Here is a 22,539-nt window from a genome sequence, read left to right as displayed (position 1 = left end):
CTTTGAGAATTAGATGATAGATAGATATATAGATAGATACCATCAGAGTTAGCTAGCTGGGCAGAATAAGAAGGATAGATAGATAGATATGAGCATTAGCACGCTGGGAAAATTAGATAGATGGATCGGTAGAAAAATACCATCAGAGTTAGCTAGCTGGGCTGAATAAAATGGATAAGTAGATAGATATCATCCGCATTAGCTAGCTGGGAGAATTAGATGGATGGATGGATGTATGGATAGATAGATAGATAGTATCTATCTATCCATCAGCATAAGCTATTTGGGCAGACATAGATAGATGATAGATTTTCTTTAAGGGTACCGAAAAATCAATTGTTCATACATTCTTTGCATCCGAGAAAAATCCATTTGCTGAAATGATTACCTACAGAATTATATTATGCCTGTTGTCACTGCTCTGAATTATGCTTGTGTTGCCATACCATGCTCCAGCTAACCAGAGGTGTAGGTAAGCTTGCAATTGGATCTGTTAAGTGCATAGGGAACGGCAGGGCCAATCGAAATGGAAGAGGAGGGGTCCTATATCCCCTGCAGTAGGGAAGCTGACAAGCAGTTCAATAGCATCTTTGTATCCAATGCACTGTGCATCACTGCAGCGTGTGAGGACCGTGGCATCTACTCTGTAGCTTTGGAAACTCAGCCTTGCATCCCAGGAACTGTTCTTTTTTTACTGTACTCCATCAACAAATTTCTGCTTTGTGCACAGCTCTCTAAGCGCCATATTTTCTTCCTTTTTACATTTTGAAACTGTTTGTGTTTTAAGCCCTGATACCTGTTGTATTTTTTATTACCCCCTATGTAGTGAGCACACAACCCGTTCTATGACCTTGGATCCAGTGCTCTTCCTTCTGACCCCACGTCAGCTTCCTTACCCTGCTTTGCATTAGTTCTTTAGCACTAGAATTTACAGCATCCCTGCCAGCCCGGCACCTTAAAGCACCAGCACAACACCTGTTATTGGCATTACATCTGGAAAAAATCACCAGATCTTCCCCAGCTTCACCATGATGTCCTGTGCAGAGATGATCACTATGTGTCTTCTTTCAGCTAAACACTTGCAGGAGGACGAGAGGAAACAGTTCTCTCCTCCAGAACTCTGCAACCAGGATCTGTCTATATTCCAAGATGTGAGTATAAAAATCACTTTAGAAACTCACTTGACCAATGTATTGAAAGTCTGTATTTATGTATGTGTATATATATATATATATATATATATATATATATATATATATATATATATATATATATATATATATATTTCTTTTTTTTTTCATATTGCTTGTACAATATTGAGCATTAAATAGGAAACATATATGGAAGTAAAAATGGAAGGGAAATGCGAGGAGTAACAGGAAGCCGTACTTTGAAATGTCAAAATGTTAAGGAGCTATTTTTCAACTGCCATAATATTGGAGAGGAAAATTTAGAGTAAGTGCTACCTTTATTGACGAACTTAGATAATTAAAAAATGCAAGCTTATCGAGCTGCATAAGACTTCTGATATGCTGCTAATGTAATTGACTTTGATGTACCACAAACTACAATCATGTTAAGGCACTTTTATTTTTTTATTAAATTTCAGAATCGAGATTCATACTTTTAACTGCTATAATATCAGTGGAGAAAATGAACTACCAATTATTTTTATATTCCATGAACTACCAGAATAATAGAGAACTCTCATGTACCATCAAATTCTGTAACAATAATAACACATATAAAAATGGTATGCCATTAAAGTAATCTAAGAGTAAACTTATTTCAAACAGTCTGTTGGCCCTCATTTAACGTCTTAGAATCTGCCACCATGTTGTACTGTTGCAGGCTTCCAGCACTGATTAGATCAGATATAAATCATGGGTGACCATAAAACATATCCTTTGAGGACAGCTCTCCACTAGCCAGCAAATTAATGTGCCGGTGGATTAATGGAATAGTTTAATACAACCCATTCCAGTGCAGCTGCCTCCACATGTCCGAGTCTCGCAGCTCAGTCAATGTAGACTGCCAGCCCTTCTTCAGTTTCTCAGTGACCACCACCGCACTATACATTATCAGGCTTCAAACAGGAGCAATAGGGTCAGAACTAGACGGAGACATCTGTAATCAGCCAATATACATAAGTCTATAGCACCCCTATCTATTCCACTAATTTAATATTGTGTCAGAATGTTTGTGAATGCTGATTAATTACCTACCTATTACAATAATATCAGGGTACTGTCACATATCATCAGCTGGAAACATGTTAGCGAGCTCTCAATTTCTCTAATGTTGGGGAAATTTCATGTGTCACTGTCAGAATGTTATAGAGCTCTCATTTACTATCCAATGTGAGAATGTTAGTGGGTCCTATTTTTCTGTCATCTCCACTGTCTGCTAGCTTTCACTTATCAACTGCTAGAATGATAGAGATTTATTATATTCTACTGTATGCCAGGCTTTTAAGGGGGTCACACTTATACCATTATAACAGGGGTTCTCTTATCGACCTCTGCTAGAATGATATGGAATGTAGATTTACTATCAGTTGTCAAAATGCCAAGGAGGTTTCACATATCATTACCTGCTGGAATCTAAGGAAGCTATTATTTACAATCAAGTGACAAAATGTTAGTCTTAATATATTATCTTTTGACAGAATTCCACAGTGCTGTCCCTTATGAATATTATTTGACTTGACATACCATTTATTTTGTTTTGTAGAGATAAAAATCATAGCTGCAGAAACAAGAAACAAATGCATTTTTCACTTTTTCATCACCAGTCTTTGGTAAAAAAACCAATCTTCCCTTATTTATTATTTTGTAACAAGAAATAATGAAGTTGCATGAGCTTCCAATAGACTTTCATTGGGGTATAATTTTCCATGATTGAAGTCACCCTGGTCAAATGAATTTGGAACTAACTGGTAAGGCTTTGAAATGGAATGTTTTGAACCTGGTCAAAGCTTGCAAAACATTGTGGGAAGAGAGACTGATCATTAAAAATCTTTGATATTCTGGAAACCTGTAATATTTTTCATACGTGCGATATGAAATCTCACTTCATAACAAAACATTTAAAGAGACCATTGATAAAGCCCTATGAAGTTGAAAAATCCAACACAATCCACCTTGGTAGGGTGAAATCAAACTCGCATCACATAAAACATGTATTAAGTTCAAAATCTATAATTTAGCCAGGATAATGCCCCTTGAATGTCAACTGTCAGACTGATAAGCAACTCTCTCACCATGAACAACTATAATGGCAGGTCTTCTTAGGAACCCTTTCTTTCAAACAACAGAGTAGCAGGGCTCTCTCACTGAGCATCAGCTGTTAGAATGTCAGACAACTCTCAGTTTCCATCAATTATTAATATGTTAGAGAGCATTTACTAACCACCGACCATAAGAATGGCAGAATTAAGTGTTTCCAGAATGACAGAACTGTCAGCGAACTCTCACCATTAACTACTAGGATGGCATAGAGCCTGGCCCAGACTGGCAATCTGTGCATTCTGGCAAGTGCTAGAGGGGCTGCTTTAAGATGCCATAGACCAGGGGTCCCCAACATTTTCTATCTGTGAGCCACATTTAAATGTAAGATATGTTGGAGAGCAACATAATCATGCAAGAAGTCCCTAAAGGTGCAAAATATAGAATGTTATTGGCAATTGGTAGCCCCTATGTAGACTTGCAGCCTACACAAGGCTCTGTTTGGCAGTACACTTGGTTTTTGTGCCACTAAAGCTTGCCTTCAAGCCATGAATTCAAAAATAAGAATCTGTTTTGAGGTCACTGGAAGCAACATCCAAGAGGCTGTGGGGGTCTCTGTGTACCCCCACAGATCCTCTTTTGGTTCCCAGTCTGAACCTACAGAGATCTCTCACCATTATAGATGAGGAAGGCACAGAGTTTTAATTAGATTAACAAACCTCTCTCAATTAACACAGCAAAAATCAAGATTTTTCATCCTTAAAGGGATTCTGTCATGATTTTTATGATGTAGATTTTATTTCTAAATTACACTGTTTACACTTCAAATAATTCTCTCTACAATATAAAATGTAATTCCTGAACCAGCAAGTGTATTTTTTCTTAATTGCAATATATGTGTGTAGGCAGCCATTTCAGGTAATTTTGCCTGGTCATGTGCTTTCAGAAAGAGCCAGCACTTGGCTGGATAGATGGAACTGCTTTCTGGCAGGCTGTTTTTTTTCTCCTAATTAATGTAACTGAATGTGTCACAGCGGGACCTGGATTTTACTATTTAGTGCTGTTCTTAGGGTCTGGCCACACGACACGACGACATCTCCTCTTCTTAGCGGCGACTAATCTCCCTGATCAGCCTTCCCCTGCCTTCCGCCAGCTAAAATGTAAATCGCCTGCGGGCAGGCACATGGAACGATTCGTTTTCCGAAGTTGCCCGCAATTGCTTCACGAGGAAACTTCGGGCGATTTCGGAAAACAAAGCCCTCCGTGTGCCTTCCCCCAGTCGATTTACATTTTAGCCGGCGGAAGGCAGATTGGGGAGATTTGTCACCTCGAAGAAGAGGAGATTTGTGCCTAGCGACTAATGTCCCCGAATCTTCCCGTGTGGCCAGACCCTTTGATTTACCAGGGAGCTGTTATATTGTGTTAAAGAGCTGTTATCTGGTTACCTTCCCATTGTTCTGTTGTTAGGCTGCTGGAGGGCGGGGGGGGGGGGGAAGGAGGTGGTGATATCACTCCAACTTGCAGTGCAGCAGTAAAGAGTGGCGGAAGTTTATCAGAGCACAAGTCACATGACTGGGGGCAGCTGGGAAACTGACAATATGTCTAGCCCCATGTCAGATTTCAAAATTAAATAGTTTGCTTTTTTGAGAAATGGATTTCAGTGCAGACATCTAAAAGAGAAAAGAGAAGGAAGCACACATAGGGCAATACTGTTTTATGTTGTCTGATAAGGGCAATCCAGCCACAATAGGGTTAAAAGGTGTTCAGAAACTTATCCAATTAACTTTTTTTCTGAACACCTTTTTGTTTCTGAACACCTTTTAACCCTATTGTGGCTGGATTGCCCTTATCAGACAACATAAAACAGTATTGTCCTATGTTTGCTTCCTTCTCTTTTCTCTTCTAGATATTTTGCAGCATTGACCAACTTTGTGTAAGTTGAGTTGGAGTTAAGGAAGCAGCGGAGATACTTAGTGAAGTGGTGCAGTATTGATAAAAGCCTCTCCCAGTGCTTTTAATTGCCTTTATTTCAGTGCAGACGTCTGCTGGAGCAGCACTATGATGCATTTTGAAAAAAAAAAATATCAGAGACATCTCAATATTACATTGTGACGAAAAGCTCCCGCCAGAAAAGCAGAGAGTGCTTGGAATTAAAATGGCAGAGAACTTCCACGTTTTATCAGAGTGTCAGAAAGCATTTGCCATTTTAACCATGAAATATAGCAATGGCAATGAGCGGTTATTTACCATTAAATAATGGCAGAATGCTTTCCCTTAAACTTAAATATCATCATGGCAGAGAGCTCTCACTTACTATTAACCAGTGCAGCAGAAGGGTGTCATCACCCAATGGCAATGAGAATTTTTCAGGCTGAAGGAGATAGACTTGGCTTACCATAAAGTACTGTAATGTCCTGTTTCTATATTCAGTATTCAGTATATATAGAGGGAGCTCACTCCATTAACCATTAGATCTGGAGCTTTTCCTGGAATCACAAATAGATATTGCTATTATCAATTAGAAAGGCAAAGAGAAAAATCAATCTTCCTTGACCCTCAGAGAACTGTCACTTATAAAGAGCCATCACCATTGACCATTACGGTGAATGATGAATAGGAGCTCCTGCTTACAATCATGAATGAAAAGCAACGGACCATTAACTGTTACATGTAATGCTCGCCATTAACCATTCAAATGACAGAGACTTGTCATGTATCATTAAGCATTAGTTTTGCTCGTGCCAGTATGCCTGACGGCTAAGCAGAACAATCATGGGGAAAGAACTGATGAACACATGGGATATTTTTGGGACTTTAGCAGGTTACAGGGACCGCAGGAGGGCCAGTGCAGTTTCATATAGATAATACAGATGTTCTTACCAACACCCTTCTGTTTCCCCTGGTCTGCTTTGGTTGTAACGCAACATAAATCCATTGTTGTGGGCCAATGTCATTTCTCATTTTATCTGTAGAATATTGATTCACATAAAGAGTATCCCCAACCTCAAACATAGGGGCACATTTACATAGCTCGAGTGAAGGAATAGAATAAAAAATATTTTGAATTTCTAAGTATTTTTTTTGGCTACTTTGACCATCGAATTGGCTACTTCGACCTTCGACTACGAATCGAACAATTCGAACTAAAAATCGTTCGACCATTCGATAGTCTAAGTACTGTCTCTTTAAAAAAAACTTTGACCACCTACTTCGCCACCTAAAACCTACCGAGCATCAATGTTAACCTATGGGGAAGGTCCCCATAGGCTTTCTAGCCAATTTTTGATCGAAGGAAAATCGTTTGATCGATGGATAAAAATCCTTCGAATCGTTCGATTCCAAGGATTTAATCGTTCGATCAAACGATATTCGAAGTCGAAGGATTTTACTTCGACGGTCGAATATCGAGGGTTAATTAACCCTCGATATCCGACCAATAGTAAATGTGCCCCATACTGTACACTGAATAGCAGCCACTGTTTTTTTTTTAGAGTAGCTTGATCTTTCCTACTTCTCCCTCAAGATCTGTCATCAAAATATAAGGCACTGGTGGCCTTCATGCAGTTCGAGCCTTAACATCAGAGCCTGGCAATATTACTGATGCCCATCAGCTGCTTGATCCTATATGATGCCCTTATGTAAAGCATTGCACCTGTGAACTCCCACGCAGTTCTATCTAGAATCAGTGCAAGGAGAGTATTACTGTCAGCATCATTAGCTAACCTTCACCTCTCAGCTGAGTAGAACATTAGAGCACATGGCTGGAATGCTTCCATTTTTCCATTTTATTAGACATACAAAACAGCCACTTATAAAGGAAAATGTATTTACAGTAGTCAGCAAATGGCAGGTACCATATTTTGCTTCTCTAACTACAGGGTTTAAAGCTAAGGAAAGGTTACAGGCAAGGCACCATGGGATGTCGGTTTCACAATTCCCTGCTGTCAGGGAGAGTCTCATTATTATTGTGACAGAGCTGTGTTCTTAATCCTTTCCTCTGCCATGTACCTTCTTGCTACAGTCTCTTTAAGGCAGGATTTTTATTGGCATCAGCAAGTGCTACCAACATATTCTGTGATAGCATCACAATACAGAAAAATACAAAACTGACAAAGCCACAACAAGAGTATCCCTGCAGAGCAGATTTGCTCTCATTAGCTTGCATAGCTCTTGGATATAGCCTTTAACATGCTTTGTTGGTAGAATGTTTACAATACAAAAGAAAACATGGCAGAAGGAATATATAAAAATGAAAACGGGTACACACTGGTCATGTTTTAAATGTACATTTACATCTGCCTTAAGTGGTTCCTATCGATCAGTCAGAATATAGTAACTGACTCTCTGATTGATCCATCCATCACATTCTCCAACAAGACAAATATACTTCTTTACTGGACTGGGACTGGTGAGCAAGAGCTTCTTCCTGTAATTTAAAGGGATTATGTCATGATTTTTATGATGTAATTCTTATTCCTAAATTACACTGTTCAGACAAAAAAAAAATTTACTCTACAATATAAAATGTAATTCCTGAACCAGCAAGTGTATTTTTTTTAGTTGTAATATTGGTGTGTGTAGGCAGCCATCTCAGGTCATTTTTCCAGGTCATTTTGCCTGGTCATGTGCTTTCAGAAAGAGCCAGAACTTAAGGATAGAACTGCTTTCTGGCAGGCTGTTGTTTCTCCTACACAATGTGTAGAGCAGTGATCCCCAACCAGTAGCTTGTGAGCAACATGTTGCTCTCCAACCCTTTGGATTTTGCTCCCAGTGGCCTCAAAGCAGGTGATTATTTTTGAATTCCAGGCTTGGAGCAAGTTTTATTTGTATAAAAACCAGGTGCACTGCCAAACAGAGTCTCAATGTAGGTTGACAATCCTCATAGGGGCTACCAGATGGCCAATCACAGCACTTATTTGCCCCCCCCCCCGAAAACATTTTTCATGCTTGTGTTGCTACCCAACTCCTTTTTCTTCCCTGGTGTAGAGGGACCTGGATTTTACTGTTAAATGCTATTCTTAGATCTACCAGCCAGTTGTTATCTTGTGTTATGGAGCTGTTATCTGGTTACCTTCCAATTGTTCTTTTATTAGGCTGCTGCGGGGGAAAAGGAAGAGGTGATATCACTTCAACTTGCAATACAGCAGTAAAGAGTGACTGAAGGCTATCAGAGCACAAGCCACATGACTGGGTGCAGCTGGGAAACTGAAAATATGTCTAGCCCCATGTCAGATTTCAAAATGAAATATAAAAAAATCTGTTTGCTCTTTTGAGAAACTGATTTCAGTGCAATATTCTGCTGGAGCAGCACTATTCGCTGATATGTGTTGCATTTTTTTGTTTACCCATGACAGTGTCAATTTAAGCTTATGCCTGATTATTAATTCTACACAATCACGTAAGCAATCACATATATTACTTTTGTCCAACTATTAATATTTTTTAGTTCTGCACTCCCACCATTCAATTTCTTCCTCTGCTGCTTATTTACTGTAGAGTTACTGCAGCCTAGAAGATATTAACTCTGGGATATTGGGTTTTAGGTATGGTGCAGAATTATAAAAAAAAATTCTAAGTTGAAAGTGCTGTCAGAACTACAGATCAATAATATATTATAAACTGCCAATCTGGAAAACAGCTCACAGATGAAGTGAGGCCTGTCAGTGAGCAACACTACAGCAGGGCTCACATGACATACAGAAATAAATGAACATGATGCCCCGGTGGCCCTATACCCTTTCATAAAGTAGTGCTTTCTGTAGAGGTTTGCAAGCAGATATCCTTGCTATGGGCTGCAGTTGGTTCTCGTAGAATTCATCTTATATAATGAGCCTTGAATGATTTATCTGCTTATCTGGAAAGAAGATGCCACTGTGGGAGTTATAGCAAGGCAATATGGCAATGTTTTATTGGACTGGTTTATAATTGTGGGACAGTGTTATTATGAATTATATACTGTGGTCTCACACAGGGTATTTGATCTGTGCTTAGTACCCTGATTAATACTAGTCTGATGCTGGACTGTATAAATTATGTACACTTGGCTAATAAATTACAATATATATATATATATATATATATATATATATATATATATATATATATATATATATATATATACTGATTCAAGAAAAGGGATGTGTGGAAAGAAGAGCTCTCAGAGAGAATGGGTGTGTGAGAAATGAAAGGGCAGAGGGATGAAATAAACAAAGATGACAATCCCTGAAGGGCCCTGTATTCCTGCAGTTTGTATTTTGCTTTTCTTTTATGCCTGATCATGTCTGACATGAAGATAATTTGACGTTGAATCTCTCTCCCCATTTTCCCTTGCAGATATTCCGTAGAGCGGACAAGGATGGTAAGTTCCTGTAGCGATCTCTGACGTCCTGCGGTTAAGGTGTCATTCATATATCTGTTCACGGGGGTGCAGGGATTCAGTATTAATGGATTGTCTCTATGATTGCATGGGGTGGGGAGCTGACAGTGAGGGAGATTGAAAAGCAGAGGGTTATGTAATAATGAAATCTGAGATGGGGGAATGGAAGGTAATTTAATTAAAAAGAGAGTTGTAGCATACCAAACAATTCTGAAAGAAGATGTTGAAGCACACGGACAGAGTGATAGACAGAATGCTTGGAAATAAAGGAATTACATAGATCTAATTCCAGCTTTTTTAATAGCTACAGCATCTAGAAGCCCCAAAAGTTGCTTTTAAAGCCTTTTGCACTGTAACAATTAGGCTTTCAGCTATGAGCAGAGGCTCCTGCTGAATTGTATTAAGTACAGGGAATTACCTTTTGCTGGCATAGCGTTATGGTCTCTCTCTTTCTTTCTATACAGGCTAGGTTTATGATTAAAGGGATCCTGTCATCGGACAACATGTTTTTTTTCAAAACGCATCAGTTAATAGTGCTACTCCAGCAGAATTCTGCACTGAAATCCATTTCTCAAAAGAGCAAACAGATTTTTTTATATTCAATTTTGAAATCTGACATGGGGCTAGACATGTTGTCAATTTCCCAGCTGCCCCCAGTCATGTGACTTGTGCCTGCACTTTAGGAGAGAAATGCTTTCTGGCAGGCTGCTGTTTTTCCTTCTCAATGTAACTGAATGTGTCTCAGTGGGGCATGGGTTTTTACTATTGAGTGCTGTTCTTAGATCTACCAGGTTATCTTGTGTTAGGGAGCTGCTATCTGGTTACCTTCCCATTGTTCTTTTGTTTGGCTGCTGGGGGGAAAAAGAGAGGGGGTGTTATCCCTCCAACTTGCAGTACAGCAGTAAAGAGTGATTGAAGTTTATCAGAGCACAAGTCACATGACTTGGGGCAGCTGGGAAATTGACAATATGTCTAGCCCCATGTCAGATTTCAAAATTGAATATAAAAAAATCTGCTTGCTCTTTTGAGAAATGGATTTCACTGCAGAATTCTGCTGGAGCAGCACTATTAACTGATTCATTTTGAAAAAATGTTTTTCCCCATGACAGTATCCCTTTAATTTGAATAGAAGAATACCTACTTTGACATAGTTTTATGACAACTGCCTGGTTAAGCCTCGTAACTCTATTTAGACATGGGGAAGTGGACGGTTCCAGAAATAACATTCTGATCCCATCCCTATAGTGGTGCTATAGGGTACCTAAGAAACTGAAACCCTGAAGTGCATCAACAAAGACATGATAATTGTCCAACTGCTGTTGTGCCATCACTTTCAAATCTGTTGCAGATGACGGGAAACTGTCCTTTGATGAGTTCCAGAACTTCTTTTCTGATGGAATCCTGAATCAAGAGGAGCTGAAAGAGATGTTCAGCAGGATAGACAGTAAGCGGAGCAAGTAAGTATAACTCCATGTACCCGTTACTCAACATGTAGCAACACAGAATCTGAAAGAGGTTAGTTAGTTGGGTCTGCCTTTATTATTTGTGTTGTTAAGTCTTTAATGTGCCTTCATTGTACACTTTTTTACAAGATTTGTCTGAAGGAAATAACAGCCGAATCCTTATTTTACTATATTTTCAGTCAAAAGCTGTATGCCAGGCAGGCTAGGTGTATAATATGATAAGAAAGCCAAATTCAGCATGGAGTACATAGTGCAATTATCATGAACTGCCTCTTAGTTTGCTCAAAGCCTATAACAATAGCCAATAGGCTATACCAATCATCTCTAGTGTAAGTTCCACAGATATCCATACCCATCAAATGTGCCTGTCCTGATCTGTTGAGTCAGATACAGATAGGGCTTAGTTAAAGGTAAAAGGAGTATAGGGTGGTTAGTGGTGTGTGTGTCTGTTGATTGTAGCCATTGTCTAATATAGGCCAGAAAATGTTGGAGAGGTATGGCCATTACCAAATGATTAGTCTTTAAGTTGTCTTACTTGTGTTACTGAAGGGGCATCATGAAATGGTTAAATTATTCTCTGTTCATCTGCTAAGGGTCGATAATACCTTATACAATAAAACCTTCTCTTTCATTTTTTACAGTAACATGGACACAGAACGATTGTGCGGTAAGCCTTTTTTTATTGCTTGCTAGTGAAAACCCCTCTTACAAAGTAACAGGGTTATAGCTTTAGTACAACAGGGAATGACAAGGGCAATAGAAACACAATTAATTACTGGTTCTTTTAATTCCAGTCTCATCCATTCTGGTTTCCAGGGAGAATGCCATTGTTCTATATCTTTATATATAAATGGGAATAACTGTTTAATGTGCTTCAGAATAAACCCTAGCAACAGAGATAGCAGAGCTAGCGCAAAGCCAAGTAGGATAGGGATGGTGGGCTAGCTCAGGGGTGCATGAGCTTTATGGATAAAGGACACTGATATAGTTTTTGGGGGCCCCAGTAACTTTTAATTGTTAAATTTTGCATTGTTTATCTTGTTGAATATTGTAAATTTACTGTCATGACAAAGACATGCTTAATTCAAACGTTTCTGCTCAATTAATCATCCTGCTGTTTTTTCATACCATTTTAACTTGGGAATGATTTCTGTGGAAGAAGCAGAAGAAAGTCTGGTTACCGTCAGTGGGATGAATAGACATTTTTGGCAGAATTATTTTAGGGTTCTTAAAGGAGAACTAAATCCTAAAAGTTAAGAGGGCTAAAAATGCCATATTTATATAGTGAACTTATCGCACCAGCCTAAAGTTTCAGCATCTCAATAGCAGCAATGATCCAGGACTTCACACTTGTCACAGAGGGTCACCATCTTGGAAAGTGTCTGTGACACTCACATGCTCAGTGGGCTCTGAGCAGCTGTTGAGAAGCTAAGCTTAGGGGTCGTCACAAATTATCCAGCAGAAAATGAGGTTTGTCTATAATATAAGCTGATGTTTCAGGGCTGATTATTAAATTCTGATGCTAGTTGCACTGGTTTCTGTGTTGCCATGTAGTAATTATCTGTATTAATTACTAATCAGCCTTATAGTGTGATATGTTCTATGTGTACTGTATGTTGTGAGTGGGTCCCTAAGTTCAGTAAGTGACAGCAGCACAGAGCATGTGCAGTGAATCAGCAGAAAAGAAGATGAGGAGCTACTGGGGCATCTTTGGAGACACAGATCTTTACTGCTAAAGGGCTGTAGTTGCCTTTGGCTGGTACAGAAGCATAAAACATCATGTACAACATTTACAGCTACTTCTTTAGTTAGGCTTTAGTTCTCCTTTAAATCCTTCGTGAATATATGTTTCCCCTTTTGATTATTATTTTGCTCCCCGTTGCTGGGTCATCAGAGGAGGAGGATAATATATATGTGTATAAAACGGTCTTGTCTTTCTGTTCTTCCTCATTGGAACAAGTTATGGTCATATTTGTTTCCTAGTAACCATATAGTGGAGGTCTGTGCGTAATTTTTGATCCAAGATGTAGCAGAATGTTTGTCTGGATAAGAATTCCATTTGTTGCCCTCAATCATGTCTAGTTAGTAGACCAGTAATAAGCAGGAGGGTTTGTAGTTTCCACACATTACATCTCATGGCCCCACTGAGTCATTTGTACTTGTGGCAGAATGCAATTTCTTTAATTGTTAGCCAAATGAAACATGGATGGATTATATCATTCGCAGTTTTCTTTTTATGAAAATCATATGAGGCAGCCAAATAAGGCTGCTGGACTGGGGGTATCCTTCACTCAACAGATTTGAGAACCCCTTTGTGTGTATATACAGTAAGTACTAGGGGTTCCTGCATGGCATTGTATGTCCTGGATGTCACTTTTGAAGTCATATACTATAAGTGCACAGCTTGGGTCAATGTTCTGCTTATAGGGAGGGGTACCTCATTCATGGAGTCACTGCTCTGATATTAAAGGGATACTTTCATGGGAAAAAATTTTTTTCCAAAATTAATCAGTTAATCGTGCTGATCCAGCAGAATTCTGCACTGAAAGCCATTTCTCAAAAGGGCAAACAGATTTTTTTTATATTCAATTTTGAAATCTGACATGGGGCTAGACATATTGTCAGTTTCCCAGCTGCCCCCAGTCATGTGACTTGTGCTCTGATAAACTTCAATTACTCTTTACTGCTGTAATGCAAGTTGGAGTGATATGACCCACTCCCTTCCCCCCCCCACAGTAGTGATCCTAGAGGGGGCGGGCCCTGGTGCGTGACACGCAGCCGGGCCCCGCCCCCTCAGTACGGCCGCATTTTCAGCGGCAAATGGACAGCACTCAATAGTAAAAACCCATGTCCCACTGAGACACATTCAGTTACATTGAGAAGGAAAAACAGCAGCCTGCCAGAAAGCATTTCTCTCCTAAAGTGCAGGCACAAGTCACATGACCAGGGGCAGCTGGGAAATTGACAAAATGTCTAGCCCCATGTCAGATTTCAAAATTGAATATAAAAAAATCATTTTGCTGTTTTGAGAAATGGATTTCAGTGCAGAAGTCTGCTGGAGCAGCACTATTAACTGATGCGATTTGAAAAAAACATGTTTTCTGATGACAGGATCCCTTTAAGTTTACATTAATTACAACTTCCATGTATGAGCTCCCATTGCCCTACTATTGTTTTATGACCCCTCAGTCCTGCAGAGATGTGTTGTAAGGGCAGTGGCAGTATGGTCCGTTGAACAGGGCCACCATAAATGGGATTCTCCATAGCATGGAGATCTAACTGAATATTCTTATAACCTACATGCTATGCCATCATACTTATTTACCTGTACTATACTATACAGAATTCAGGGCAATAGAATGGTATAGTGGCCCTTTAAAGGCATGTCGGTGCGTTGCAATATTTAAATGGATTTAATCTTGAAAAATGAGCACTGGCAAAATATCACCAACTCTCTGGGAGTCATTTATAAACACTGGGCAAATTTGCACCTGGGCAGTGAACCATGGCAACCCTAGAGGATTGCTTTCACTGCTTAACCTTCAGCTGGCTGGAAAAAAAGCTATGGTTGCTATGGATTACTGCCCAGTTGCAAATTTGCCCAGTGCTTATAAATGACCCCCCCCCCACTGACTTATTTTATTTTTTTCCAACTTCCATGGTAAAGAGATAAGGCTCTCTATAACTACAGTATGAATCACTGGCATCATAGGACTTAAGTGGCCCTATATAGACCAATTATATGTGGCAACAAAAGAGTTCTTCTACATATTATTTAGAGTTGCAACAATGTGCTGAGTACTAAATGGATGGCTGCACTCATGTTGTCAAGTTGCGTGTCAGACAAGACTTTACACATCTAGCTTTTCTCCTGGGAGTCTCATTTGTAGTTTGTCTGTAGCTCTCTGAGCTTTGATATGATTTATTTGTTTCTGCCTCAGGCAGACCCTTTGTACAAATGCAGAGCTTTCAAGATCTTGCTCCTTTAATTGCTTGATCTAGCAGAATTCCATCAAAGGTATCACCCTGCAACACCTCCCCAATGAGACTTGGCTTTATTAAATTTATAGCAAACTTTTAACTGCTATCGAAACCTGCAGACATGGGGACTCACTATAGATGCCATGATATTGGAGGGCAACAGGCTGGTAATCCCAGATTTTTGAAAACTGTTGTTTGTTCACAATGATCCTTAATAAGGTATTTGATAGACTCTTCCCAGAGGCTATAATCCCCACTGCTACTATAGGTACCATCTCTCCCTACTATACCTGTTATCCCACAGTCCCTTCCCAGAGACTATTATCCCACTGCTACTATAGACACCATCTCTCACTACTATACCTGCTATCCCACAGTCACACTCCCTTCCCAGAGACTATTATCCCACTGCTACTATAGGCACCATCTCTCCCTACTATACCTGCTATCTCAAAGCCACTGTCCTTTCCCAGAGACTATTATCCCACTGTTACTATAGACACCATCTCTCCCTACTATACCTGCTATCCCACTGTCCCTTCCCAGAGACTATTATCTCACTGTTACTATAGGCACCATCTCTCCCTACTATACCTGCTACCCCACAGTCCCTTCCCATAGACTATTATCCCACTGTTACTTTAGGCACCATCTCTCCCTACTATATCTGCTATCTCACAGTCACAGTCCCTTCCCAGAGACTATTATCCCACTGTTACTATAGGCACCATCTCTTCCTACTATCCCACAGTCACAGTCCCTTCCCAGAGACTATAATGCCACTGTTACTATAGGCACCATCTCTCCCTACTATACGTGCTATATCACAGCCACAGTCCCTTCCCAGAGACTATTATCCCACTGTTACTATAGGCACCATCTCTCCTTACTATACCTGCTACCCCACAGTCCCTTCCCATAGACTATTATCCCACTGTTACTTTAGACAACATCTCTCCCTACTATACCTGCTATTCTACAGTCACACTCACTTCCCAGAGACTATTATGCCACTGTTACTATAGACACCATCTCTCCCTACTATACGTGCTATATCACAGCCACAGTCCCTTCCCAGAGACGATTATTCTTACTGCTGCTATAGTTCCCATCTATTTATAAGGCTTTCTCATGTGGTATTTCTAATTTTAGACTGGCTAAATGTATGTATGTAAATACATCTATTATTTAAAGTGTGCCTTTCAAAGGAGAACTGAAGCCTAACTAAATAAGTAGGGTAGAAATGTTGTACATTATGTTTTGGCCATCTGTTCCAGCCCAAGGTAATGCCTACCCTATAGCAGGGAAGATCTGTTTCTCCAAAGATGCCCCAGTAGCTCCCCATCTTCTTTTCTGCTGATTCACTGCACATGCTCTGTGCTGCTGTCACTTACTGAGCTTAGGGACCCACTCACAATATACAGTACACATAGAATAGAAATGTCACAATATAAGACTGATTAGGACTAACTGTAATACTGATAATTACTACATCAGATCAGAATCCAGCACAATTCGCATTAGAATTTAATAATCAGCCCTATAGCATCACCTTATATTAGAGACAAACCTAATTATCTACTTGATAATTTGCAACAACCCCTAAGCTTAGCTGCTCAGAGCCCACTGAGCATGTGAGTGTCACAGACACTTTCGAAGAAGGTGACACCCTGTGACAAGTTTGAAGTCCTGGATCATTGCTGCTATTGAGAAGCTGAAACATTAGGCTGGTGCAATGATTTCAGTATGTATGGCATTTTTAACCATATTCATTTTTAGGGGTTAGTTCTCCTTTAATGTATAATTTGCAATGGCAGGCATTATTCAACCTTTGGACCTTTTGGAATCACCATTCTTTATATCAAAGAAGTCAGGCTTGCTTTCAATAACATGACGTTATTGTTATTTCCACAAGCTCATTGTCAGTAGCCTCATGCTATTATTCATTAAGGTAGCTTTTCATTTGGGCTCATGTTCTTATATATTGTCACCTCTATGCTTTGAATTTCAGATTACTTCTCAGAATACCTTGGAGAATACAGAAATGTTCTCATAGCTCTGGATAATCTGAATGTAACCATTTTAAGTGCTATGGACAAAACCAAGAGGGTAAGTCTAACAGTATTCTTTCTTTCAGATGTTCCCAATGGTATTTCCAAACAATTGTAACAATTTTATGTTGCTGATGTGTATTTTTCATGCCAAGTATTTTAATTAAATGACACTATTATCAAATAAAAGTTTGTATCTTGTAATGTTTAGTAAAGCACAGTCACTTGTAGAAAAGGTTCACTTATGAAATGTGTTATCCAATTTTTCCTTCTAGTCACACAGCAGCAGTCCTGCCCTGCTTTATGGCTGAGATTCTAGCTATCTTTATAACAGAGCATTCTGTCACAGTGACACAGATCTTATTGGATCCCCGTTGTAAGCAGCAGTCCTGCTCTGCTTTATGGCTGAGATTCTAGCTACAGTATCTTTATAAAAGAACATTCTGTCAGGGTGGCACTATTTATTGGTGTCTGTTATATCAATTAAAGGAAAATGAAAAGCTTATATGAGATATAGTCTCTCTGGCTAGCCCTCTGCCTCCACCCTAACTGCACAAGTTTGCCTGCCAAATGCTCCCCCTTTAACTTACATGTTGAGATAAAGCTAGACCATTATATAATGTAGGGTGTACCCATTTAATTCATTTTCTACACTTCAAGTAATGCTTAGTTTTTTAATCATTCAGCTACACCCACACAACCACAACAAGAGTATCATGTCATTTATATCAACACATATCATTTTAAGCAAAAAGCTCACTGCTGCAGAGAAGCAGATGATCGCAAATAATTAAAAAAAACAAAAAAAAACACATCACCATTTGTACTGGATTCTGAATCAGGGATGTGAAACGCGTGGAGTCTCATGCCCGCTGAGAGCAGCAGTTCTCAACAGCTGGAGGGGATTGTTTTAACATTTTGTAATAGTGTTTATATGCTTATCTGTGCACTGCTTTAAATTTGAATATGCAAGTACAAATGTAGCTATTGTGGACTCATTAATGCATATGGGAAAGGGTTTATTAACACAAAATAAATCATCCACATGTTATTTGGAGGGTGAAGTTACTTACAGACATGTAACTAATATATTGTGGGTTTGATGCTGTGTTGCATGAAACCATAAATCTTTTAATGCCGCTTAATGTCCCTGCAGAGTCCATAAATGAGCTCTCCTTTGGTAGATAGTTATATAATGGGTAGGAAATATAGGTCACTGGGAACATAAAAAGAGAATAAGCACAGTAATGCTGCCCACAAGTACTTTTAAGAACATAGTAATAAAATATTAAGCTATGCATTAACATGTGTTATTTTCAGCAAAAGATGGCTCTACAGAGTAGGTATAGGGAAGATTGTATTCTGGGCCGGAACTAGGGGTAGGCAGAAGAGGTACTTGCCTAGGGCGCAAAGGCAGAGGGGCGCCAAGCATGTACCTCTTCTGAGCCCTTCCCCTAGTCCGGACCCTTGTGTCCTTAAGCTGTGGCTGCAGTTTTTTTAATGCATGTGCGCCCTGGCTGCCGTTTTGAAATGCCATATAAGCTATATTGCGCATGCGCACTGGCGTGACATAGCCGCACCAGTGTGTGTGGGGGGGGGGCGACGTAGACGGCCGGGTTACTTTTGGCGTCCGGCCGACTTCACTCGGCACTGGTTGTATCAAACACTAAAAGCAGATTTAGGGAGGCTTATATTGAGCAATAGGAGGACATTTTGTATTGAATAATTCTGCAACAAAAATTTCAAAGAAATCAGGTAACAATTTACTGTACATCAAATAGATCTTAAAAACAAAAACCGATAAAGTCTTGTTCAAAGACATTGCAAATCGATTCCCTCCTTACAATGTAGGTTACACCATTCATAGTAAATGAGCTGATCATTGGAACCTGTTACCTTAGATTTTTTCTTTTAATTGAAGAAGACAAAGGCTCATCAAGTCTCTCAAGCAGTTCCTCAGAAGACTCTTAAGTAACTCTCACGTTCAGATTCCATTACTCCAAATCTGCCAGAAGTGATTTTATAGGGTACCAGTTCTAAATCATCACTGGTGTTTTAGTTTGTCTACACAATATGATACCCCATCCTTGCTTTGATGGCATCCCAGATTCCCAGCAACTTCCATCACAGAGTCATTTGCTTTATCAGCTTCCTGAGTGACTTGGGACACAGTTTCAGTTGGTGCTTTCATCCAGTTCTGTCTCAATAAACTCCTCTACTCTTGCTTCACGCTATGAGAATCTTTAGGGCAGCTGCTGCAATAGTGATCCATAGCAGAACACAGGTTACATACAACAGCTTTCTGACAGTCCTTCTTAGTGTGCCCCATACACTGTGAGTATCTGATCTTATCACAGCTGTAGGCAAGGTGCCTATTGGACCCACACACATAGCACGTTCTGGGCTGGCCAGGATAAAATCACACACCTTTACCTGAGCCACTGAAGAAGCAATGGGGCAAATGTTGTATTCTGCCTCCATCTTGTGGCAGTCTGACTTTTTTTTCCAGCCACCAATCCAATAATCTTCATCATCAAACAGAACTCAGAACTTGCCATTGTTTCTTAAGCCAGAACAAGACATCAGTCCACAGATTCAGAATGCAATAGAATTGTAATGACCAAAGTGTTCTGCTTTGATAACTGAACCATCTTCATATAGGAAAACACATCACTGTCTGAGAAGTCCATAAAGGGCTTGAGTAGAATTCTACCGATATACTCTCTGTTAGTTATATCAGACTCAGGCCCATTGTATACCAAACACACAGCTTTTTTCCATTGACTTCTCTTACAGGTCTTATAGTATTTCTCTCACTTCCATTCATGACTCTTTGATTTGCACCTGTTGAACCTGATGGATCCACACCATGAGCCTGCAAACTCTCTGTAGAAGTTCTGTTTCCTACTGCAACTTGTGGGGTATCACTTGAATTTACTTGTGCTGTATTTTCAGCAAACTGCCAGCTCCATGTTTTGCTGCTGCTGCTGCTGCTTCATTCTCTGTGCTTCCCATTCCAATTTTACTGGATCCTTAGTTACATAGTTAAATCGGGTTGAAAAAAGACAAAGTCCAACATGTTCAACCCCTCCAAATGAAAACCCAGTATCCACACACACACACCCCTCCCTACTTTCACATAAAGTATATATACCCATATCTATACTAACTATAGAGTTTAGTATCACAATAGGCTTTGATATTATGTCTATACAAGAAATCATCCAAGTCATTCTTAAAGGCATTAACTGAATCAGCCATCACAACATCACCCGGCAGTGCATTCCACAACCTCACTGTCCTGACTGTGAAGAACCCCCTACGTTGCTTCAAATGAAAGTTCCTTTCTTCTAGTCTAAAGGGGTGGCCTCTGGTACGGTGATCCTCTTTATGGGTAAAATGGCCCCCTGATTTGTCTATAATGTCCTCTAATGTACTTGTAAAGTGTAATCATGTCCCCGCGCAAGCGCCTTTTTTTTCCAGAGAAAACAACCTCAACCTTGACAGTCTACCCTCATAATTTAAATCTTCAATCCCTCTAACCAGTTTAGTTGCACTTAGTCTCTTCACTCTCTCCAGCTCATTTATATCCCTCTTAAGGACTGGAGTCCAAAACTGAACTGCATACTCCAGATGAGGCCTCACCAGGGACCTATAAAGAGGCATTATTATGTTTTCATCCCTTGAGTTAATGCCCTTTTTAATGCAAGACAGAACTTTATTTGCTTTAGTAGCCACAGAATGACACTGCCCAGAATTAGACAACTACAAAAACCCCTAGATCCTTCTCATTTAAGGAAACTCCCAACACACTGCCATTTAGTGTATAACTTGCATTTATATTATTTTTGCCAAAGTGCATAACCTGCATTTATCAACATTGAACCTCATTTTCCAGTTTGCTGCCCAGTTTTCCAGTTTAGACAAATCACTCTGCAAAGTGGCAGCATCCTGCATGGAACCTATAGTTCTGCACAATTTAGTATCATCTGCAAAAATAGAAACAGTACTTTCAATGCCCACTTCCAGGTCATTAATAAACAAGTTAAAAAGCAGAGGACGAAATACAGAGCCCTGCAGTACTCCACTAAAAACACTGGTCCGAATTGGAAAATGTTCCATTTACCACCATATTTTGCTAGGGCTTCCAGTTTGCAAACTGCTAGTTTTGGGGTTTGCACTTTCAGCACCTTCTATTCCAGCATGCAGGCTGCCAGTTCCAGGTTTTGCAGGGACTGTACTCTTTTCTGCACTCCCAATCTGAAATCAAAGTTTATGAACCCCTTGTCCTAACTCAATGAAATGTTTAAAGACTAGCTGACCATGCCTTGTTACTTTAATCACCGACATCTGCTAATTCATGGACCATCTTCACCTAATACTGTATATGGCATATCTACTGGTACATATTTTAGCATTACATTTGGTAGTGCTACATTTGTTCCAGTAATGTCTTTTGTAATAATTGTATATTTAGGTACATAATGTAAATGCCAGTAGAAGTCACTGTTGGCTATTATATTAAAAGGGAATCACTCATGTATGATTTTTAAGCTTGATCTAGAATCACGGTGGCTCTGTTTGAAATATAACTATTAGAGGGTTATTTATTAGGTTGAATTTCAAATTAATGTGAGTTTTTTTTTTTACTCTAATAAATTTTAATGTACCCACAACTCGAATGGGAGGTTATTTGTGCAAAAACTTGGAACGTCTAATATTCGATCGAATAGTCCCAACCCGAAAATTCTGATTTGAATTGAGTTTTCATCCGAAAAAAAAAAAAATTGAATGTCAGGAAAGCAATTAACATCTTCAAATGGGTCAACGGACTTCTGTCATTGACTTGTAAATTAATTATGCAGGTTTTAGGTGGGTAATATTAAAATTAGAACTGTTTCCATGGTCAAGGTGTGGTAAATCTCACATTCAAATTAATTTTTTGGTGCTTTTAAATTCGAATTTGTGAGTGTTGACTCCAAAAAATTAGAAAATTCAAATTTAACATTCGAACCTTAATAAATCTCCCCCTTAGTGTAGATTGGTGTTCTGTCTTCCAGATTACCCACACTCCTGTTGGTTCTATTCGCTAATGCTAGTTGTCATAATATACTCTAAACCCTTTAGTACCAGTTATAGAGAATACAAGTGTACTTAAAAACATGCTGAACTGATTTGTTGTAAAAAAAAAAATTCAAGTACACTTGTATTCTCTATAACTGGTACTAAAGGGTTTAGAGTATATTATTTTAAAGGATATGTCTACCCAAAACAGTGAACCTAGGACCCCCAGTTCTGAAAATCAGCTGAGCTAACCACTGTATGACTGAAATGTTATTATAGGCAATGTTGTCATCATCATCAGTTAAAACATCTCAGTAGTTATTTGAAATTGCATGTAACATCTATATGTCCCTTTCTGTTGTCTGCACCGTTGAATT

General features: G+C 39.3%; 1 protein-coding gene across 1 annotated transcript in view; it reads left to right on the top strand.

The window, feature by feature from the left end:
* Window positions 1-556: 556 nt before the first annotated feature.
* necab3.L (N-terminal EF-hand calcium binding protein 3 L homeolog) overlaps window positions 557-22,539 on the top strand; it is a 51,174-nt gene continuing 29,191 nt past the window's right edge. The window contains exons 1-5 of the mRNA XM_041576214.1: window positions 557-1,151; window positions 9,561-9,585; window positions 10,952-11,060; window positions 11,708-11,733; window positions 17,059-17,156. Of these exons, the coding sequence (XP_041432148.1) occupies window positions 1,029-1,151; window positions 9,561-9,585; window positions 10,952-11,060; window positions 11,708-11,733; window positions 17,059-17,156 (381 nt within the window). The 5' untranslated portion in view covers window positions 557-1,028. The remainder of the gene's footprint in view (window positions 1,152-9,560; window positions 9,586-10,951; window positions 11,061-11,707; window positions 11,734-17,058; window positions 17,157-22,539) is intronic.

The sequence above is a fragment of the Xenopus laevis genome, chromosome 9_10L (genome assembly GCF_017654675.1).
Source record: "Xenopus laevis strain J_2021 chromosome 9_10L, Xenopus_laevis_v10.1, whole genome shotgun sequence".
NCBI classification, from domain to species: Eukaryota; Metazoa; Chordata; class Amphibia; order Anura; family Pipidae; genus Xenopus; species Xenopus laevis.
This window is presented reverse-complemented; position numbering and strand designations above follow the sequence as displayed.